The 20,059-nt window shown below is 40.3% G+C and overlaps 1 protein-coding gene across 3 annotated transcripts in view; it reads right to left on the bottom strand.

Moving 5' to 3' along the window:
- Positions 1-12,840: 12,840 nt before the first annotated feature.
- Positions 12,841-20,059, bottom strand: part of pknox1.1 (pbx/knotted 1 homeobox 1.1) — a 41,975-nt gene continuing 34,756 nt past the window's right edge. For all 3 annotated transcript variants that reach the window (XM_060930401.1, XM_060930400.1, XM_060930402.1), the window contains 5 exons: positions 19,255-19,352; positions 19,013-19,144; positions 18,848-18,924; positions 17,925-18,088; positions 12,841-14,150 (listed from right to left, as the gene is read on the bottom strand). In XM_060930401.1, the coding sequence (XP_060786384.1) occupies positions 13,960-14,150; positions 17,925-18,088; positions 18,848-18,924; positions 19,013-19,144; positions 19,255-19,352 (662 nt within the window). In that variant the 3' untranslated portion in view covers positions 12,841-13,959. The remainder of the gene's footprint in view (positions 14,151-17,924; positions 18,089-18,847; positions 18,925-19,012; positions 19,145-19,254; positions 19,353-20,059) is intronic.

Genomic DNA, 20,059 nt, shown 5'->3' with positions numbered 1-20,059 from the left:
TAACTGTTCACAGTAATAGCAATTTTGACCAGGGGTGCCCAAACTTTTGCATACCACTGTAAGAGTAATGAAACACGTTGAGATGTGATGTTAGTGTGAAATACTTCAGAATTTCATAACAAGAGCTTCAGGGTTTTTGATTATTTTCCTATAGCAGCACACATCAAGTTTTATTCCTTACTTAACGATTTAGAAGTTACTTTACTTTTATTTTACTTAAGTTAGTATACTTTGTTAGCACGCTGAGACTGGAAAATGCAGTTAAAGGTTCTGACTGCAAAGTTGAATTCTGGCCAAAAATGCTCCATTTCTATTGCTGTTGGAGTTTCAAGATGTTTCGCATTGATTTGAAGTTGATTTGAGTTGAAATTAATGGGTTGCACTTTTGCACACACCGTGTATCCTGTGTGTAAATATTTTGTTGAGATAAAAATCGTCCCGCGTTTTACGATTCCGGAGATTGCTGAAGCAAGTGAGCGTCAATATCATGTGACCACCATGGGGCAATTGACCTACTTTTAACCAAAATAAGTTGGCGTGGGCAAACATGGCGGACTTGGCTCTCCCTCCAGCGGAAAATTAAAGGAAAATATGCAAGCGAATCAGCTAGAAAGCGCGCCAGAAAAGTGATGGAAACCAAAAGGTTGTGTCCACGAATTTTCATGATGGGAGAGATTGACTGCTGGAATCGACTGAAGGATGAAACAGGCATGAAAGCTGACGAAGAATTTGCAGCGCTTGTCTTGGATTGGCATGTCTGAGTATGGAGTTATTATACAGTGGGGCAAAAAAGCATTTAGTCAGTCACCAATTGTGCAAGTTCTCCCACTTAAAAAGATGAGAGAGGCCTGTAATTTTCATCATAGGTACACTTCAACTATGAGAGAAAAAATGAGAAAAAATATCCAGAAAATCATATTGTCTGATTTTTAAAGAATTTATTTGCAAATTATGGTGAAAAATAAGTATTTGGTCAATAACAAAAGTTCATCTCAATACTTTGTTATATACCCTTTGTTGGCAATGACAGAGGTCAAACGTTTTCTGTAAATCTTCACAAGGTTTTCACACACTGTTGCTGGTATTTTGGCCCATTCCTCCATGCAGATCTCCTCGAGAGCAGTGATGTTTTGGGGCTGTCGCTGGGCAACACAGAATTTCAACTCCCTCCAAAGATTTTCTATGGGGTTGAGATCTGGAGACTGGCTAGGCCACTCCAGGACCTTGAAATGCTTCTTACGAAGCCACTCCTTTGTTGCCCGGGTGGTGTGTTTGGGATCATTGTCATGCTGAAAGACCCAGCCATGTTTCATCTTCAATGCCCTTGCTGATGGAAGGAGGGTTTCACTCAAAATCTCACAATACATGGCCCCATTCATTCTTTCCTTTACACGGATCAGTCGTCCTGGTCCCTTTGCAGAAAAACAGCCCCAAAGCATGATGTTTCCACCCCCATGCTTCACAGTAGGTATGGTGTTCTTTGGATACAACTCAGCATTCTTTCTCCTCCAAACACGACAAGTTGAGTTTTTACCAAAAAGTTCTATTTTGGTTTCATCTGACCATATGACATTCTCCCAATCCTCTTCTGGATCATCCAAATGCTCTCTAGCAAACTTCAGACGGGCCTGGACATGTACTGGCTTAAGCAGGGGGACACGTCTGGCACTGCAGGATTTGAGTCCCTGGCGGCATAGTGTGTTACTGATGGTAGCCTTTGTTACTTTGGTCCCAGCTCTCTGCAGGTCATTCACTAGGTCCCCCCGTGTGGTTCTGGGATTTTTGCTCACCGTTCTTGTGATCATTTTGACCCCACGGGGTGAGATCTTGTGTGGAGCCCCACATCGAGGGAGATTATCAGTGGTCTTGTATGTCTTCCATTTTCTAATAATTGCTCCCACAGTTGATTTCTTCACACCAAGCTGCTTACCTATTGCAGATTCAGTCTTCCCAGCCTGGTGCAGGTCTACAATTTTGTTTCTGGTGTCCTTTGACAGCTCTTTGGTCTTGGCCATAGTGGAGTTTGGAGTGTGACTGTTTGAGGTTGTGGACAGGTGTCTTTAACGAGTTCAAACAGGTGCCATTAATACAGGTAACGAGTGGAGGACAGAGGAGCTTCTTAAAGAAGAAGTTACAGGTCTGTGAGAGCCACAAATCTTGCTTGTTTGTAGGTGACCAAATACTTAATTTTACCGAGGAATTTACCAATTAATTCATTAAAAATCCTACAATGTGATTTCCTGGATTCTTTCCCCCCATTCTGTCTCTCATAGTTGAAATGTACCTATGATGAAAATTACAGGCCTCTCTCATCTTTTTAAGTGGGAGAACTTGCACAATTGGTGGCTGACTAAATACTTTTTTTGCCCCACTGTACACCTAATGTTTTGATCATACAGAGAAAGAAATGATAACACAAAAGCAGTAACAGAGAAAAGATATAAATCTTTTGTTTCATGGATCTGTTCCATAAATTATATCCCCGCGACTCAAAACCCTCCAAGGTCGATGCAGAGTCATGATGTTTTCTGCGTGTCGCCATCTTGGCGTGATGCAGTTCCATAGTTATGCTAATTAGTTAAAGCTCCTCCCTCACATTCGGCTGTTTCCCGTTTCTGTAGGGCCATACTGTTTACCTCAAGAGGGAGGATATTCAGTCCCAAAATGGATTGAAGCGACCCTCAGGATATCAAAATGATCACATCTTGTCCACATGATATTGTTCTTGCAGGACACAGGAAAATGTCCTGCACAATAAAAAAATTTAAACATTTCAGATGACTTTGCAGTCAGTAACTTGAAACAAATAGCTTCACTACTGTGAATGAATACTTCAGCTCCATCTGTGAGCTTCATGATCACAGCCTTGTGTTTATAACTGAAGGTGATATTCCTTGGGAGCATGTTTCCACCCTGTTCTGTCTTCCTTTATTTAAACACGAGCACAGCACATTCCTTGCTTGCCAAGACGGAGAATGTGGGAGGGTAAGTCCTTCTGAGTTGTAAGACTCAACCAAGTCCAAGTGATTAAAGTCAAAGCTGAGTTGAGTATCAAGTCATCAAGTTCTAGTCTGACTCAAGTCCAGGTCATGTGATTTAAATTCACAGCCCTTTTGTTTACTGCAACTCATGAAGACATCTATAATCCAGTAACAGATCATGCAATGGTTATAACTGGTATAATAATAAGGAGAAAGCTTAAAAATAATAAAAATGTGCATTGCTCTTTGCCGTCCAGGTCCAGCAGTAGGAGTGTAGGAATATAGTGACATGTGAAATGCAAAAACCTTGATCAAGCATTTATTAAATTCTTATCCATATCTTCATAAACTCAGGCTACACAACCATCTCCATACTTCTACTCTTCAGGTTATGTGTCTGATACAAGATCTAAACCAAGTTCTTGATGTTGTGTCCAACACTCTGGTTTCTGCCTCAGTTTAATTTGTCCACAAGCCTTTTCTCCAGAGATGGACAAAGTACCCAACTTCATTACTTAAGTCAAAGTACAGATCCCACTGGTCAAATGTTACTCCGATACAAGTGAAAGCTGTCCAATCAAATTTTTACTTAAGCTAAAGTACTGACGTACTTGCTTTTAAAAATACTTAAATACATTTTCTGTCAGTGCATTGTTGTATTATTGCCACAACGCTTACAAAACCCAATGCCTCTGAAGGAACTGACTGGATTTGCAAAATGAACGCATGCTGTGCCATCATGGTGGTTTAACGTTAAGCTAGCTAGTCAGTGAAGCGCCACCTGACATGCTAGCAAACTCTTTTGAAACTTGAAATCATATTGAGTAGCTAATATTACTAGAAAAGAAAGCTTTCTACATTCTGTTTATTTGGCAAGATTATGCTAAAACATATTTCTGAAAGGACTTCAGATAAGTTAACGTTATTCATATTAGCGTAACGCCGTTTTTACATGCTAACTAATAGTGTCCAAGTTAACTATACACTGTAAAAAATGTCCGTAGAATTAACAGGGAATTTATGTAAAATCATGACATAAAAAAACTGTAAATACAAAAACAATGAAGCAGTGTGTAATTTACATCAATATACTGTAAAACTCCTCACCAAATACCACTGTTAATTTAACAGTAAGAATATGTTGAATTGATCATATTTTTTTGTAGAATTTACAAATTGTTGTAGTTTAAACGCAGACAAACTGTAATACTAAAACAGAATGTGATAGTTAAAATTACATAATTGCCCTGTTAAAAAAAATACAAAAACGGCCACTGTCGTGGCTCAGTCGACTAAGGCGCCATACTGTGAATCTGGGGACCCGGGTTCGATTCTGACCCAAGGTCATTTCCCAGTCTCTCTCTAGCTCATTTCCTGTCTCTACACTGTCCTATTCAATAAAGGTGAAAAAAGCCCCCCCAAAAAAATATCTGTCTAGTAGATCATTGAAACCAGCATACAAAAATCCCGTTGTTCTTACGGAAAAAAACTGGCAGCTGGAGTCACCAGAAAAAATCCGTAAAATATACAGCAAAACGGTAATTGCTTTTACGGTACAGCTTGTACATTTTACAGTTAAATCCAGCATATAAAACACTGGACTTCTGTTATATTTGCTACTTTAAACTGTAAAATGTACATGCTGTGCTGTAAAAGCAATTACCGTTTTGCTGTATATTTTACGGATTTTTTCTGGTGACTCCAGCTGCCAGTTTTTTTCCGTAAAAACAACGGGATTTTTTTTACAGTGTAGCTATGTGTTAACGTTAGCACTGGACAAGACAATGGCAACTTGGTGGGTAAATCCATAGAAAGTCATTTGACTAACCAGACTGTATAGCTACGACAACGTTATCGCTAGCTCTAAAAGCACACACAACTTCATTGCAAGCTTTCTCTTGGAATAAAACATATACAGACCTCAATATGCTTCCGCAGGTTGGACGGCGGGTTTTTGTAGACTGTGATGTGGTTCATTTTAGGCAAACAGAGCAAACATTTAAAATGAAATTAATCTTTAATCCTTTCAAAAAACTGAAAAAAGGGATTCTAGGTATGGCCATGGGTGTGTGCGTTCTCCAGAATAACTGCCTCCTTCCATTCTGCCATCAACTGATCATGTTAAATAACGCTACTGAGAAATCATTGATCTTGATTTTATAGTCTATGGGCGTGACGTGATCCTAGTGATTACTGATAGTCTGTCTCAGTGTCACCTGCAAAAAAAACAATCACATTTTAGAAAAGAAAAGAAAAAACATCCACTTTCTAAGCCGCTTCATAGTAATGAGGACCTTGATAGAAATGTAATGGAGTGAAAAGTACGATATTTGTCTTTCAAATGTAGTGAAGTTAAAGTCATAAGTTTCCAGAAAAAATAATACTCAAGTAAAGTGCAGATACTCAAAAAGTGTACTGAAGTACAGTACTCAAGTAAATGCACTTTGTTATTGTCCACCTCTACTTTTCTCCAGTGTTCAAGTACAGATTAATGCTGTGGCTTACACAAACAACCCCATCACACTTTCAGTCAAATGTTTACAGCTTCAGTTCTTCATCATGTGTACAGTACGCAGACGTGCACTGTGAACGGGTGAAAGATTTCTTCAGGAACTTGAGGCAGAACAGCTAAGTTTCCACATTATTGAAGAGTGTCTTGTTGAAATGAACCCTTCTATCCAGAAAATAGTGGGGGAAAAAAGTTATGAGGAAAAACTTTATACTGAAAGGTTTTTAACAGTATTACACTAAGAAGGCTGACAAAACGGGGCGGCATGGCAGTGTAGTGGTTAGTGCTGTCGCCTCACAGCAAGAAGGTCCGGGTTCGAGCCCCGTGGCCGGCGAGGGCCTTTCTGTGCGGAGTTTGCATGTTCTCCCCGTGTCCGCGTGGGTTTCCTCCGGGTGCTCCGGTTTCCCCCACAGTCCAAAGACATGCAGGTTAGGTTAACTGGTGACTCTAAGTTGACCGTAGGTGTGAATGTGAGTGTGAATGGTTGTCTGTGTCTATGTGTCAGCCCTGTGATGACCTGGCGACTTGTCCAGGGTGTACCCCGCCTTTCGCCTGTAGTCAGCTGGGATAGGCTCCAGCTTGCCTGCGACCCTGTAGAACAGGATAAAGCGGCTACAGATAATGAGATGAGATGAGGCTGACAAAAACATGATGGTAGAGTGCAATGCTGAAGTAGAAGGATTTTCCTGAACGAAATAAGCATTTTTTAAACAGTATGTTTATTCTATATAATTTTTAAAACTAATTTCTTTTGATTTTTGTTATGAATTAGGAAACACTTAATACTTAAAGTGAGACAGCCTTTCAATTATATAATATCCCTAATGGTATTATTACAATTTTTTAAAAATTATTTTTATTAAAGCAAGACAACCTTTTGATTTCATAAAATCAGTGAAATTTAGTTCCTTCTGAAATGTGGTCATTGTGATGTATTTTTATTTCTGTAATATCTCACAAAATATCAGGCCATTCTGTGGCTGGGAAGTTATTTAATTTGAGGGGATTAAAGCAAATAATATGCATGAAATCGCTTGCTTTGCGCAGTCAAGCAGACAGGGGAAGTCCATGTGCGCATGCGCAGGTTTACCTTCTTCTTCTTTTGGGTTTTACAGCAGCTGGCATCCACAGTGTTGCATTACTGCCATCTACAGGTTTACCTTTTGTCCATGCACTGACAATTCCATCATTCTGTCGCTAAACGAACAGCTGATCACACTGAGGTGCTCGCTGAGCGCCGATATTTATTAGTTTGATCCTGTGTTTCCTTTCCTTCGTATATAACATAACGTCTTTTCTTCTCGCTTTCTTTCCGTTACTGTAGTCGGTCTTTCACGTTTCTTTCGCACACCCACATCCTCCATTTTTCTGTCCTGTTTCAGATTTGTATCCCACAATGCCTTGCGTGAACGGGGAAAGCCCACCACGTGATGCATGATGTAGCATCTTGAATTGGATCATGGTGAAGCAGGAAAAAATAGCAGAGAATTTAAGGCCATATGGAGATAAATTCATTAATTGTTTTATTAAAAGAACTAATAAAATTGGAAGTCTGTGATTTGAATTCAGTAGCTTTCAGTCCACTAAACAAAAATAATTGGGTGTTGGGGAAAATTCTTTTTATGATCTACACTTGAAAAATCTGAAAGTCAGTCTACCTTTAATACACAGATGGTAAACCATAGAAAATTGTGCATCATGTTTATAATGTCATGTTTCTTCTTTCTTTCTTTTTTTGGCTACATTTATAACATCACTATGCTATCAGTGAGGTTAGCTAACGTTAATTCATGTACTTATGTGTCAGACTGTCTATTAAACTGTCTATTCAGTTGCAGCTGTTAATAACTGAATACAGTAATACAGTATTTAGTAATATTTAATATTTATTTATATTTTAGTAATGCAACACTGTGGATGCCAGCTGCTGTAAAACCCAAAAGAAGAAGAAGGTAATATTTAATATTTAGTATTTAGTAATATTTAGTATTTAATACAGTATTTAGTCACAATTCATGTTATATAGTGATTAAAAAATTTATTCATCCCATAACTTACCTGAAGTTAACATTCACTTGAATTAAAAAAAAAGTCTTTTTTTTTTCCTGCAAAACCATTGGGCTGTGAGAAAGCAATTACAAAGAACAGTTTAAACTCAAGTCTCAATTACTGAACAGTTGATAACTTCAGTTTGATGTAAGAGACACATGTTAACTAGAAGGGCACTTGGTAGAGTGCATACCTCCATCAAGCCACATATTATCAACATCAAAATCAAATCACTTAAATATAGGATAATACTAAAGCTGTACACCAAATTTCATCAAAATCCATTCATTAGTTTTTGAATTACGTTGGGAACATGCAAAAAAAATCCTGGATCCACAAACATATTTGGATTTGCATCAAAATCTAATCAATTGTTCCTTGGCCCATGGCTCACCTTTCCTCCAAGGTTCATCAAAATCCATTTACTACTTTTTGAGTCACATTGGAAACAGTCAAACAAACAAATGGAGATAAAAACATAACCTCGTCCAACAAAGCTGGCAGAGGTAAAAATCTAACAATACTCACACTCAAGTTCCTTTAACTTAGCACAGCTTGACTTTAGAGGATACAATTAAAGAAGAGTAATGATTTATAATTAACATTGTTCAGCATCACCCAGATGAGTTTCCCCATTTGAGTCTGGTTAGTCTCAAGGTTTCTTCCTCTAGGTGTCTCAGGGAGTGTTTCCCTGCCACGTCTTTGAAGGTTTTCAGCCATCCAGGTCATTGTAAACCGTAGGTGCTAAAGAAGGCAACCGGACTTGCTTGAAATCCTTGAAGACATTTCATCTCTCATCCGAAAGGCTTCTTCAGTTCTGTCTGACTAGTGCGGAGTTCCAGGTATTTATCCTCTAGTGGACCAAAACCAACCCTAAGGAGAGTCATTGAGGTCACATGGGTCATTGACCCTCTGAGTCATCCTGTAGGTGTTAGGGTCACTGGAGGCCGGGTGTGAATGGTGTTAGCAGCCTAGAGAGTCATTAGGGTGATTTGTGGGTCGTTGGCTCTCTCTCTCTGCCATCATGTGAGTCTTTGAAGTCAGCTGAGTCTTGGTGTGGATGTGTATTCAGTTTTCTGGGAAGTGTGCCAAGGACTGAACTGTAGGTGGCTGATAAGTGGTGTCTCAGGCCCTGTCCACACGGCAACGGATTCAGGTGACTCCGATACAATTGCTTATTGTTTAGGCCTGGCGTCCACACAGCACCGGCGTTTTGGGTGCCCAAAACGCAATCTTTTTGAGAACGGGTTCCAGAGTGGAAAGATCTGGCAACGTTGCCGTTGTGAAGTCGTCTGGATGAGTAGAACGGATTTGTTTACGATGACATCACAACCACATGACTGTGAGTGCTTCACGCTGGGTAGAAGTGTAACGAACTCGATGCGAGTTGTCAACAAATCCTATAACTTGGTTCATGAAACGCGCTTACAAAATATTTTCACTGTGAATATTTATTGTATAATGGTGCAAAGTGAGAGAGAGAGAGAGAGAGAGAGAGAGAGACTCTGCCCTTAGGGCAGAGTCAATCCCGCCAGCAAAAATAGGGAAAAAAAGGAGCAATCTCACCTCTTCAGATGTTCGTTTAAGTCCTACAATACATTCCTCAAAAAGGGCGTAGAAGAGCAAATTAATCCATCAACGTGTAGCATTCAATTTATTCCGGACCATTAAAGACGCCGCCTTCCGCGCAGAATCATACGTCATCCTCGCCGCCATATTGGATAGGTCAAAGCGGAGAATAAAGATTCATGTGCTGCGTTTAACTGTACCAACAGGTTTACCGTCCAAATGAGATCACATGGGATTACCTTTCACAGGTGAGAAACAACAAATTAATCCATCAATGTGTAGCATTCAATTTATTCCGGACCATTAAAGACGCCGCCTTCCGCGTAGAATTATACGTCATCCTCGCCGCCATATTGGATGGGTCAAAGCGGAGAATAAAGATTAGCTGCGTTTAACTGTACCAACAGGTTTGCCGTCCAAACGAGATCACATGGGATTACCTTTCACAGGTGAGACTGGAAAAATACTTTTCATTGTATTTGGTCATTATAATGTAATTTTATGAACAGATTTTCCTGACTTTGTGGCTAATATGAAGTCTCGCGCATAATAGTTTATGCGCATGTGTCCTTACTTCTTCTATTGTTCTGGTGTCTCTGAAGGGACCATCTTACAGCGCCCCTAGAGGTGTGGCATGTGTATTGCATCGTTTTCAGCAAGCGTTGCGTTGCCATATGGACCTGATATTTTACTGATCGTTGCCCATTTGGACACGATATATTTTTAAATAACATCTCGTTGCCGTTGTCGTGTGGATGTAGCCTCAGACCACCTCGTCTGTTCAGTGATGGTCGTTCCAGGTTGGCTTCTTTTACTCCTCTTTCAAACCACTGGTGTTTACTTCCCAGAAAACTGAATACACATCCACACCAAGGTGGGGTTTACATTAGACCGTATCAGCGGATCATCAGATTAACGTTTTTAAAATGATTAGCGTGCACACAGCAACACCAATACACGATTTGCGTGCACACAGCAACACCAATACACGGATACGCTCGGCTCCGCAGGCATCCTGCGCTCCAAATCACTCCGCCCTGAACAGCAAGTGCCCTCTGGAGGGTGCGCACTCCGGCCCTGCACAGCTCACAGAGCGCGCGAGTATAGCGCACGAGCAGCGATTCGGGACTGAGCCGCTGTGTGTGTGATCCCAGCGCACATCACTTACCACTTGCAAGTGGAAGGATGGCAAGCCTAAAGACAATCATAACTACACAATAGGCAGTATTTGCATCAGTATTTGCAGTATTTTCATACTTTATACTCTAATGAAAGGTGATACAAGGCGGAAGTCCGTGCCGTTTTTCAGCAGTCGCGTCACATGACCAACGCCAGCGAATCAGGAAGGTGGATGTCACAATGACGTTGTCCAATGACGACGCCAGCTAGAGCTCAGCACAGCGTATCCGCGTATTCTCAATGTTTACACAGCACCGGACCAGACACGATCTGGATTGAATACGTGGACCCTGGCGGATTCCCGTTTCCCGGTGTTTTAATGTAAACGGACAGTGCATCCGCGAAGAAAACGAGACAGATACGGTCTAATGTAAACTTGGCCCAAGACTCAGCTGAATTCACTGACTCACATGATGGCAGAGAGAGAGCCAACGACCCACAGATCATCCTAATGACCCTCTAGGCTGCTAACACCGTTCACACCTGGCCCCCAGTGACCCTAACACCTACAGGATGACTGAGAGGGTCAACGACCCATGTGACCTCAACGACTCTCCTTAGGCCAAGTTTACATTAGACCGTATCTGTCTCGTTTTCTTCGCAGATGCACTGTCCGTTCACATTAAAACGCCAGGAAACGCCGGGAAACGGGAATCCGCCAGAGCCCACGTATTCAATCCAGTTCGTGTCTGGTCCGGTGCTTTGTAAACATTGAGAATACGCGGATACGCTGTGCTGAGCTCTAGCTGACGTTGTCATTGGACAACGTCACTGTGACATCCACCTTCCTGATTCGCTGGCATTGGGATCACACACACAGCGGTTCAGTCCCGAATCACTGCTCGTGCGCTTCACTCGCGCGCTCTGTGAGCTACGCAGGGCCGGAGTGCGCACCCTCCAGAGGGCACTCGCTGTTCAGGGCGGAGTGATTTGGAGCGCAGGAGGAAGCGCTGAGCCGCACTGAGGTTTATTTACACATTTCAACCTCCTTCAGGCGCTTAAACTCAGTGAGAACATGAACATCACAGCCAGGTGTGTTTATTTGCTGGAGAAGGTGTTCGCTTGCCATCCTTCCACTTGCAAGTGGTGAGTGACTTGCGCATGCCCGATATGCACTGGGATCATGTGACGTGCCGTCTAATTAGTCATGTGATTAGCGTATCCGTGTATTGGCATTGCTGTGTGCACGCGAATTGTGTATTGGCGTTGCTGTGTGTACGCGAATAGTTTTAAAAACGTTAATCTGATGATCCGCTGATTCGAAATAATTAGTGCTGTCAAGCGATTAAAATATTTAATCGCGATTAATGTCGCGACAGTCATAGTTAACTCGCGATTAATCGCAATTTAATCGCACATTTTTGTCACATAAAAAACCATTGTAATTCTCTTATCAGCATAAAAAAGTGAATGGGCTTGCTTTGTACCAATGTTTTTTTTTTTATTGCAAAGCATAACACGTCTTGACACAGCCACTGCAACGTGAAACCTAAGCCGAGCACCGGCGCGGGGCTAGCAAGAGAATCATGAGTGAAATGATCTACTGTTTGACATGATTGATTATAATATAAAGTACACTATTATATTAAGTTGTTTGTTGATAAATATTGCATTGAATCTGATCTTTACTGTTTCAGCTCACTTAACACATTTTGTACTTTCACACTTTCTGCCTGTTGATGCGTCGCGCTGTCCAATCAGAGGCGGCCAAATTTGCATATTACAGGAAGGATTTCTGGGATAGCATTGCGTTTACAGTTCAGAGGGATCTGGCTTCTTTAAACGCTGTCTTCTTAAAACTGAATAAATATTTAAAAAGAGCCAAATGAGCCAGTCTTTTGAACGGCTCTTTTCAAAGAACGGATCACAAAGATGCGGATCCCATCAAAGAGCCATAAATCCCATCTCTACTAGCGTGCCCTGCCCGCGCTGGTTCTTGGGGGGGGGAAGGAGGGCAGAGGACTCTGGCTGTGCGGGGGGTGGCATTACAGTCTAGCTGCTATCGTTTTGTCTCTGTTCCAAGTTCCTGGCAGTTTCAAAAGCTTATGAAAAACCTACATCATGCCACAGAGCGTTAATCTCGCGATAAAAAAATTATCGCCGTTAAAATTGAGTCAAGTTAACGCGTTAATAACGTGACATTTTTGACAGCACTAGAAATAATGTAAACAGGGCCTTAGGGTTGCTTTTGGTTCACTAGAGGATAAATACCTGGAACTCCGCACTAGTCAGACAGAACTGAAGAAGCCTTTTGGACGAGAAATGGAACATCTTCAAGGATTTCAAGCAAGTCCAGTTGCCTTCTTTAGCACCTACAGTTTCCTTGCCACCTTTGCCTCTGTCTTGCTTGTTAGGAATAAGCAAATTCAAATGCAAATTTTAGATCCAGATTTCTGTAAAGCTGCTTTGTGACAAAGTCCATTATTAAAAGTGTGATATAAATAAAACTAAATTGAATTGAAAACCACGTATGAATGTACATTCGCAGCATTTTCTCAGCTTGTGTGTTGCCACACCAAAGGGGTTTAACAGTTAAAAAACAAGCACCACAGATTTGTTGAACACACTCATGTTTTTAATGCTTATCTGTAACATTTTGAGACAGTTTTATAAACTGAATTTCAGTTTCCCAATTTCATCTGTAAACCCATGAAATCTAGATCAGCAGTTCTCTATGTCCTTCCAGGCTACTGCGTGCCCTGCATGTCTTTTGTTCTCTCAGCATATTGCAGTTTTATTAATTAGCCGATGAGCTTTTTATACAGAGGGTAAAAATATACAGTGCAGCAAAATTGGGAACCAGACATCTAAATGTAGCTTGAGGCTTGATCTTAACTACTTTTACTGAGTATAACATAATTCCCATCTTTACAGCGAACACAGCTGAAACAGATGGAGCCACACATCAGTTACTCAACAACGCATGTGCTTCAGTTTCATTTTACAAAAGAACAATGTAAGGCATAATTTTCGAGCTAACTTAAGTAATGCAAAACTTTTTAATTCTGTAATTTTTTTCCGTTTTCTTATAAAATATTACAAAGCCCTGAAAACTGGGCGACTAACTAGCATGTTTTTTTTTTTTTTACATAAATACTCCTTATAAAACATAAAACAAAACAAGAAAAAAAGAAATAAAACATTTTGTTCTTAATATATAAAAATAAGCATCTCTCATTTTTGCTCTCATTGCATGGTTGTGAGAGAGAATGAGGACAGCAGAGAAACACCAGCATGCAGGGAGGAAAAAAAAAGTCACAATCACACCATCACATGCACAAACTCGCAAAATTTTGGCATCCATCTATAGGAGTTATCATAGAAATGCAAATTGTATAACAAATTCTAAATAACAAGAGTTTCAAAAACTTGGGGACATTCAAACATTTTTCTGTTTCCTTTTTTCTGTTTTGGAGCTCATCAAAAAAAAAAAAAAGTGCACTCACCTAGACATCTATGCAGTAAAAAAGCTCTCATAAATTAACACACTTGTCTGTAATGTAATGCTGTGTGTGTGTACACATGATTTTTTTTTTTAATCCCTTCTGTAGTGCAGGAGTATCAGCATTGCCAAAGTCAGCACCATGTCAAGTCTTTTGAGCGTATGAGTGTGAGAGAGTGTGGGGGGTGTGTGTGTGAGAGAGAGAGAGAGAGAGAGAGAGAGAGAGAGTGTCAGTTACTAGCACTGAGACCCAGATCAGTCATGTTAGCTGAGGACAGGTGTGTATCGCCTTCATCCTCGCTGCCATCTGTTTCATCCTCACTGTGATTACCCATCATGACTTGCTGCATGGCGAGCGTAGCTCCATCTGAGGAAAGAGTTTGATAGCCATCCATGCTCATCCCAACCGTAACTAAATTAACTACAAACACAGAAAAGACAGGCCGTACATTACATTACATGACACTGTGTGTGATTATAACAGGAGACACAGAGCTTACATAATTTCTACAAGATGCTCGCTAGAGAGTACTAATGGTCTTTTCCTAATATTTTCCCCCCTATTTTTTTTATACTGTAGCAGCTGACAAGGAACTGTTTAAGGTCCAACTATTTGCATTCAGTTTACATCCCTGAAGATGTGTGTGACAGACAGATTTAATGTTTTTTTTTTCTTTCCCCATATGTCCCAAAAACTGACATCTGGATCATTTGGAAAACAACTTCATCACAGGTCACAGGTTTAGTCGACACTGATTTAAAGTTTAGGTGGGGCCTCTTAGTCCAAAAACCCCCCCAAAACTGCTTGATTATATGCAAACATGTACACAAAGGCATTCCTTTTGTAATGTTTCCCCATTTTCTCCCCAATTTGGTCTTGGCCAACTTCCACCCATCAGCCAGGGAGAGTCAAGGCTAGCATGTGCTTCCTCTGAGATATGTGAAATTATTTTATCCAGATTCACTGGATATGAGCAATCGCCTGCTCTGATTGATTACTCTACTACTAGGCTATCAGCTCATATACCGTGAGTAGAGAAACATAAAATGGCGGCGCAACACGAGGTCAAAGTAAAAACACTACTCGAAAACAAACCCACAAAAAAAAGCAACAACAAAATATGGAATAAAAGTATTTGACGGTAAGAAAGAATTTGCAAAAAATAAAAAATAAAATGCTCTGTTTCTCAAAATCCAGTGAATATGGATATATTTAACCCTTTGGGGTCGAGAGCTTCGCTGGTGAAGCTCAGCAGTTTTAGAATGAGTAGGTCATGTATTTAGATAAATATCTTTGCAAGTTTTTCATCATACAAGCATGATAAACATATTAACAGAAACTTTATACTTTACACTTTCCTATGTGCCCACTGTCAAATAATAATATAGTTTTTAAATTACCTAAATCAGATGAAACATAAAACTTGTCTCCTTATTCAGTCACACCGGAGTCGGAGCGCTGAGTGCACACTTACACATTCATAAAAGACTATTCAACATGGTAACGGCATGATAATCACTTTCACTCCTTCAGTTTCAATTGGGTTCTCTTTCACCATGGGAACATCCACCGTAAACAGGACAAAGTCTGTCAGACATAGTTTAGACTATTTGGAGATAAAACTTGTTGCGAGATGGCACGCAATTTTATGCGCTTTGGATGATTCAGGGCAGCGATTCAATTTCAGGACAGCGAATCAATTCATGATTCATTTCATGATTCAGGACAGCAATTCATTTCAATCTTGAGAACTGCAACACTGATGATGAACGGTACCTTTTTTTTTTTTTTACTTCGACTCGATCCAGCCGAAGATCAACTCGAGTTAGTGTAAATATTTCTTCTATTTATTATGAGCAGATCAGTTGGTATGTGTGCACTGTAGTTCATACACAGGAAAAATGACTGAGCAATTTTCCAGAGTTAAAAGTATTTTCCTCAAAAATAGTTAATTTTGCTCTATTTTGAGTTTAGAGAGTAAAATTTGGAGTTGAAGTAAAATTACAGAGTAATTGTGTAACAGAGTAACAGAGTTGGTTGTGGCTCTGAACTGAGTAAAAGAGTTATCAAGACACACTGAATAGAGTTAAATACCAAAATAAAGTCAAATACCAGAAGATAAACGAAGATGTTGTAAAAAGCAGTTTTAGCAGTGTTGGAATGTGTGAAAAAACACGACCTTACCCATGGGGACTTGACCTGATGGGATTAAGAGTTAATCTGATGGGATTAAGAGTTGGCAGTGGGAGGGGTTTTCGCTCTTCTCGTTGAATGGAATGGAATTTTTTACCCTTCTCATTGAATACAGAATCAGAGCATGCCAAAATCATTAGAGTGCCAGAAAATACCCTCAGACCCCAGAGGGTTAAACAGTTATTCCACTCAAGCTCGTCGTACATGGCTTATAGCCAACTTGGTGCTATGCGCCTCATCAGCTATCAGCTGATGTACGACTCGATTTCATGGAATAACTGTTAAGTAGCCAAGTGCACTGTTGCGAACTGCTGCTCATGCTGCGTCACAGGTCAGTGTAACACACTCGGAGAAAGCGCTATCCGCCCTTCTCCGCGTGCATGATCTTATAGAGGAACACAATTCATTCGTGTCACTGTGCTTGACCAGCGAGAGTATGCCATTCCTCTCACTCAGAGAGCACGATCAATTTGACTCCCTTGACTTCTGGCCTCAGAGGCCTGTGGCATCCGATTTGAACTTGTGAAATCCTGACGATAAGGCGAACAATTTTCTGTTGTGCTTGGTTCAATGGATCGACTAAATGGACCACACCTAACGTTCAGAAACATTTCTCACACCAACACCGTGGTTCACAAGTGTGGAAAGTGAAAACGTGAAAATGCCCTGAGCCTTGTATTAAACCAGGAGATGGTTTTCAAAGAACTATTCATCCAGAGCATGTGTCTTACTTAACAATTCTGTAACTGTCAAGCTGTAGCGACATTATATATGAATTTTATATCATGTGTAGAAAATATATACATTTTTTAATGTCACAACACATGTATCATGTTTTTGAAATATTATTATTGCTATAGTGGCCTGCGTTATAATGACTGTTGTCTATTTTTATTATTTAACATTTTTCCCCCGTATCTGTTCTCATTAGGCAGCACTTCAACAGTTTTTACATTTCTGTCTGCTGATGTATTTCATCCGTAATGCCTTCTTTAATATTACCTTTTCTGAGAATGATCTATGCAACCCTGCTGTATGATTTCAACGTAAGGAACATTAAAAGCTTTATCATGAATCCTAAATTAAAAATGCATAAAATGCACACTGCTCCCAAATTAGCATGTGTGGTATAACTGTATGGCATCAGGACACTTTGTCCAATAGTTGAGACATTTCGTCCAAAGCCTTTTTCATACGCACTATCAATTATTTTATACGTGCGACAAGATCGAGATATAAACAACCCATAATTCATTTAAGGGAGTGCATTAAGCACTATCAAAAACACAGAGGCAAACAATCCAAAACGGCAGGAGATCTCGTAAACGTGAAACTAGCAAAAGGTCGGGCAAGGCACAAACAGGATAAATCAGGCAAAGACAAAAACAGAAACTAAGAACGGGAAACAGGATCGGAAACCCAGAGAATCTACATGGGAGAATAAGGCTTGGTAATGCACGCTGACGTGGTGTAATACTTTGCACTGAACGTGCATTTTCTCAGTCTTTATATAGACATGCTGATGCCTCTTGATCATAATCAAGAGGCATCAGCGTGCCTATATAAAGACTGAGAAAAGGAAAGGCACGTTTTCTCATATCTGGATATCATATCTCATATCCCGCACTTGCCAAGGACATCTGACAAGTCCGAGTCCAGATTTTCTATGTCATTTGGTCTAATAAAAATGAACGCGCCCGAAGTTGGCACTCGCTGATTCCCATCATTTCCGGTTTCGTTTTCATTTTGCAGAAATGTGTTTTGCTTCTGTCAAATTCCATTGAGAATTCCTCCTTTTTTCGAACAAATGAATACATGAAATATAAAATAACTGACAGTGCGTATGAAAAAGGCATTGGACGAAATAGTCGTTGGACGAAATGACCTTGTACCCAACTGTATTACTCATTCCTGGCATGTGTTACTTGGGTAAAACGTCTTTGGTTCTGTCTGTCTTTTCTGTCACTGTTGCTGAAATCTGATTTAATTCATGGTCTGTACCGTCTTCAATGCTGAATTGGTGCTGGGACGCTGAGGAAGCGATTGAATCGGGCCAGAAGCGCTGTAGAGGGCGGGCCTGTGGTGTCTTCTTCTTGGTTTTGGGAATCTCTGTGGAACTGGCGTCTAACATCGGTTGCAGGATCCGCCTCCGTGCGTTAATGAACCTTTAGTAAAAGGATCAGAGATGATTTTCAATCAACAAAACAAAAAACATGAAAGTAGAAACCATACCGACATGATGGACTGGATAAATTTGTGGGAATGTACACTACCGTTCAAAAGTTTGGGGTCACTTTGAAATGTCCTTATTTTTGAAAGAAAAGCACTGTTCTTTTCAATGAAGACCACTTTAAACTAATCAGAAATACACTCTATACATTGCTAATGTGGTAAATGACTATTCTAGCTGCAAATGTCTGGTTTTTGGTGCAATATCTCCATAGGTGTATAGAGGCCCATTTCCAGCAACTCTCACTCCAGTGTTCTAATGGTACAATGTGTTTGCTCATTGCCTCAGAAGGCTAATGGATGATTAGAAAACCCTTGTACAATCATGTTAGCACTGAAAACAGTTTAGCTCTTTAGAGAAGCTATAAAACTGACCTTCCTTTGAGCAGATTGAGTTTCTGGAGCATCACATTTGTGGGGTCGATTAAATGCTCAAAATGGCCAGAAAAATGTCTTGACTATATTTTCTATTCATTTTACAACTTATGGTGGGAAATAAAAGTGTGACTTTTCATGGAAAACACAAAATTGTCTGGGTGACCCCAAACTTTTGAACGGTAATGTAGTCGTTTTGGAGACAAAGCCAGATTGTTTTTAGATGACTGTATCTGATCTTTTGCTCTAAATCTGATCACGTGTGATGCACAGAGAAATAAAGCCAATAGTGTGTGTCAAGTGAGATGGTGTAACATTACCAGTTGTTGACCTGTAGCAGAGTGAGGTTGGTTTGATGAGCAATCTGTTTCTTCTCATCTTCAGTAGGATAAGGGTGCTGTGAGAGAAAAAAAAAATACAGCTGTAAACCAAGAGCTTGAAAATGATTACCAGTATTAACATCAGTGAGTGACTGATAAACTCACAGCGATGTGCTGGAAGAGCCATGAGCGCATGACGTTAGTGGCTTGTTTGGGGAGAACACCGCGCTTGTTTTTGGATGAAGTGTCTTCGTTACTGAAGAAACCAAAATCCTGATTCATCTGCAGCTGTAAATGCTTCCAGAAAAAGTACAGCAGGTCAGTGTGTCAATCTGGGAGTGTATGAATTTGCTTGATGTGTGACATTTATGCTTTGTGCATGCTGTGTACACATGTGAGGTCCACACCTGGGAGTTCTGAATGTGTATCTTGCTCGGTGAGATGGCCTGAGCCATGACATGGCCTTGGGGTGTGACTACTGTGACCGGCTGATACACTGCACCACCTAGAGAACCAACAAACCAAACCAAAATTGGGGGAAAAAAATACTAAGAAGAAATAGTAAGAAATTCATATTTCTTTTTCAATTCTCTTTAATCAGTGTTTGAAAACAAAAGCTAATTTTTATGGTAACTACATAGAAAATACAATATACAACCTGTGAGTTTATCTCTATACACATGTGTCCAGGCCATGCCTTTTGCGTGTATATCTGTGAGAGGTGAACACTGAACATAGAGTTCAATGAATAGCAAATTCACTAATTCACAGGCTTGTAGTACTCGAGTCCGACTCGTGCCCTAATTTTAAAGACTCGTGACTTGACTTGGACTTGAGCACTGATGACTCGGACTCGTGCATTAACTGCATTTGGGCTTGTAAATTGGAGACGAGGACTCTGATTTTTTCTTTATTTTTTGTAACATGCCATAATAATTTGGCAAAATATATTTATATCTACATTAATTTTTATACTAATTTTGTGCAAGAGAATGCACAGTCACCTGTTCATACTTCAGGTTCAGGAACAAACTAACGTTAATGGCGCTAAAATGCCTGGAGAGACGCCGCTAGGATTGTCCGCTTTGCTTATACAGACTTCTTGTGCAGTGGGAAAAAATGCACTGCTGTGTGTTCCATATGTAGAAGAACTATCGAGGAGATGACGGGGACAACCTCGAACTTCAATCGTCATTTGGCAAGACTCCACCC

Source organism: Neoarius graeffei, chromosome 9 (assembly GCF_027579695.1).
Source record: "Neoarius graeffei isolate fNeoGra1 chromosome 9, fNeoGra1.pri, whole genome shotgun sequence".
Lineage (NCBI taxonomy): Eukaryota > Metazoa > Chordata > Actinopteri > Siluriformes > Ariidae > Neoarius > Neoarius graeffei.
The sequence above is the reverse complement of the archived record's forward strand: the minus strand, read 5'-3'. Positions and strand labels throughout refer to the sequence as shown.